Source organism: Mesitornis unicolor, unplaced genomic scaffold (assembly GCF_000695765.1).
Source record: "Mesitornis unicolor isolate BGI_N332 unplaced genomic scaffold, ASM69576v1 scaffold32130, whole genome shotgun sequence".
NCBI lineage: Eukaryota > Metazoa > Chordata > Aves > Mesitornithiformes > Mesitornithidae > Mesitornis > Mesitornis unicolor.
Genome location: NW_010159475.1, coordinates 2,611 through 3,450, shown reverse-complemented (window position 1 = coordinate 3,450; position 840 = coordinate 2,611). Strand labels below are relative to the sequence as shown.

At 62.3% G+C, this 840-nt stretch overlaps 1 protein-coding gene across 1 annotated transcript in view; it reads right to left on the bottom strand.

The window, feature by feature from the left end:
- Nucleotides 1–40: 40 nt before the first annotated feature.
- LOC104542487 (MAP kinase-interacting serine/threonine-protein kinase 2-like) overlaps nt 41–840 on the bottom strand; it is a gene marked incomplete at both ends in the record, with an annotated part of 2,694 nt that continues 1,894 nt past the window's right edge. The window contains 3 exons of the mRNA XM_010186824.1: nt 41–96; nt 411–515; nt 602–675. Of these exons, the coding sequence (XP_010185126.1) occupies nt 41–96; nt 411–515; nt 602–675 (235 nt within the window). The remainder of the gene's footprint in view (nt 97–410; nt 516–601; nt 676–840) is intronic.

Genomic DNA, 840 nt, shown 5'->3' with positions numbered 1-840 from the left:
CCGCCATAGGGACCTGTGCACCTCCCCATGCCCCGCTCACCTGGTCCGGGCTCTCACACAGAATGTTTTCAGGTTTTAGATCCCTGTGTGCGATTCCTGGCAGGGCGACAAAAAGAGATGAGGGCAAAAATCCACCGCTTCCCCCCAGAAGACCTCCGTGGCAAAAGGTGTGGGGGTGTCACAGGGACCCCTCCCTCCCTGACCCAAATCACCGCCTGTGTCATGGCGAAAAAATGGCTGCTGGCCCCACGTCCCGGCCAAACCAGAGGAACCGGCTCCACTTCACCAAAAACCTCCTGACGCAGCCAGGCCCAAGCCTGCACCCCATCCCCTGGGCCCGGGGAGGGCACCCTGGGGAGGCAGCACCCCCTGGGGGGGGCATGGCAGCACCTTGGGGTGCCCCTGCTCACCTTTGTTGTGCAAAAAGTGCAGGGCGCTGGCGATGTCCCGCACCACCACGCTGGCCTCCAGCTCATTGAAGTGGCGTCTCCGGTGGATGTGGGTCAGGATGGAGCCTGCAGGGGGGCAAGAGCGGAGTGGGAGGCTCGGGGGGGGGTCCCACCACCCCGACTGCCCCCTTCTGCCATGGCACTGCCCTCACCTCCTCGCATCTTCTCAAACACCAGGTAAAACCTCTCCTCCTCCTCAAAAAACTCGATCAGCTCCAGGACGTTCCTGCAGAGACAGCAGCATCAGCTCAGCATCCCCTCAAAAAACCTCTGGGGGTCCCCCCCACAGCCTCCCCTGAAGCAGGAAAATTCAGTTTGCAGTGATTGAAACCATGCGGCTGGGGCCCCCCTTGGCCACATTCCAGCGGGGGAGAGGGACTTTTTGCTCCCC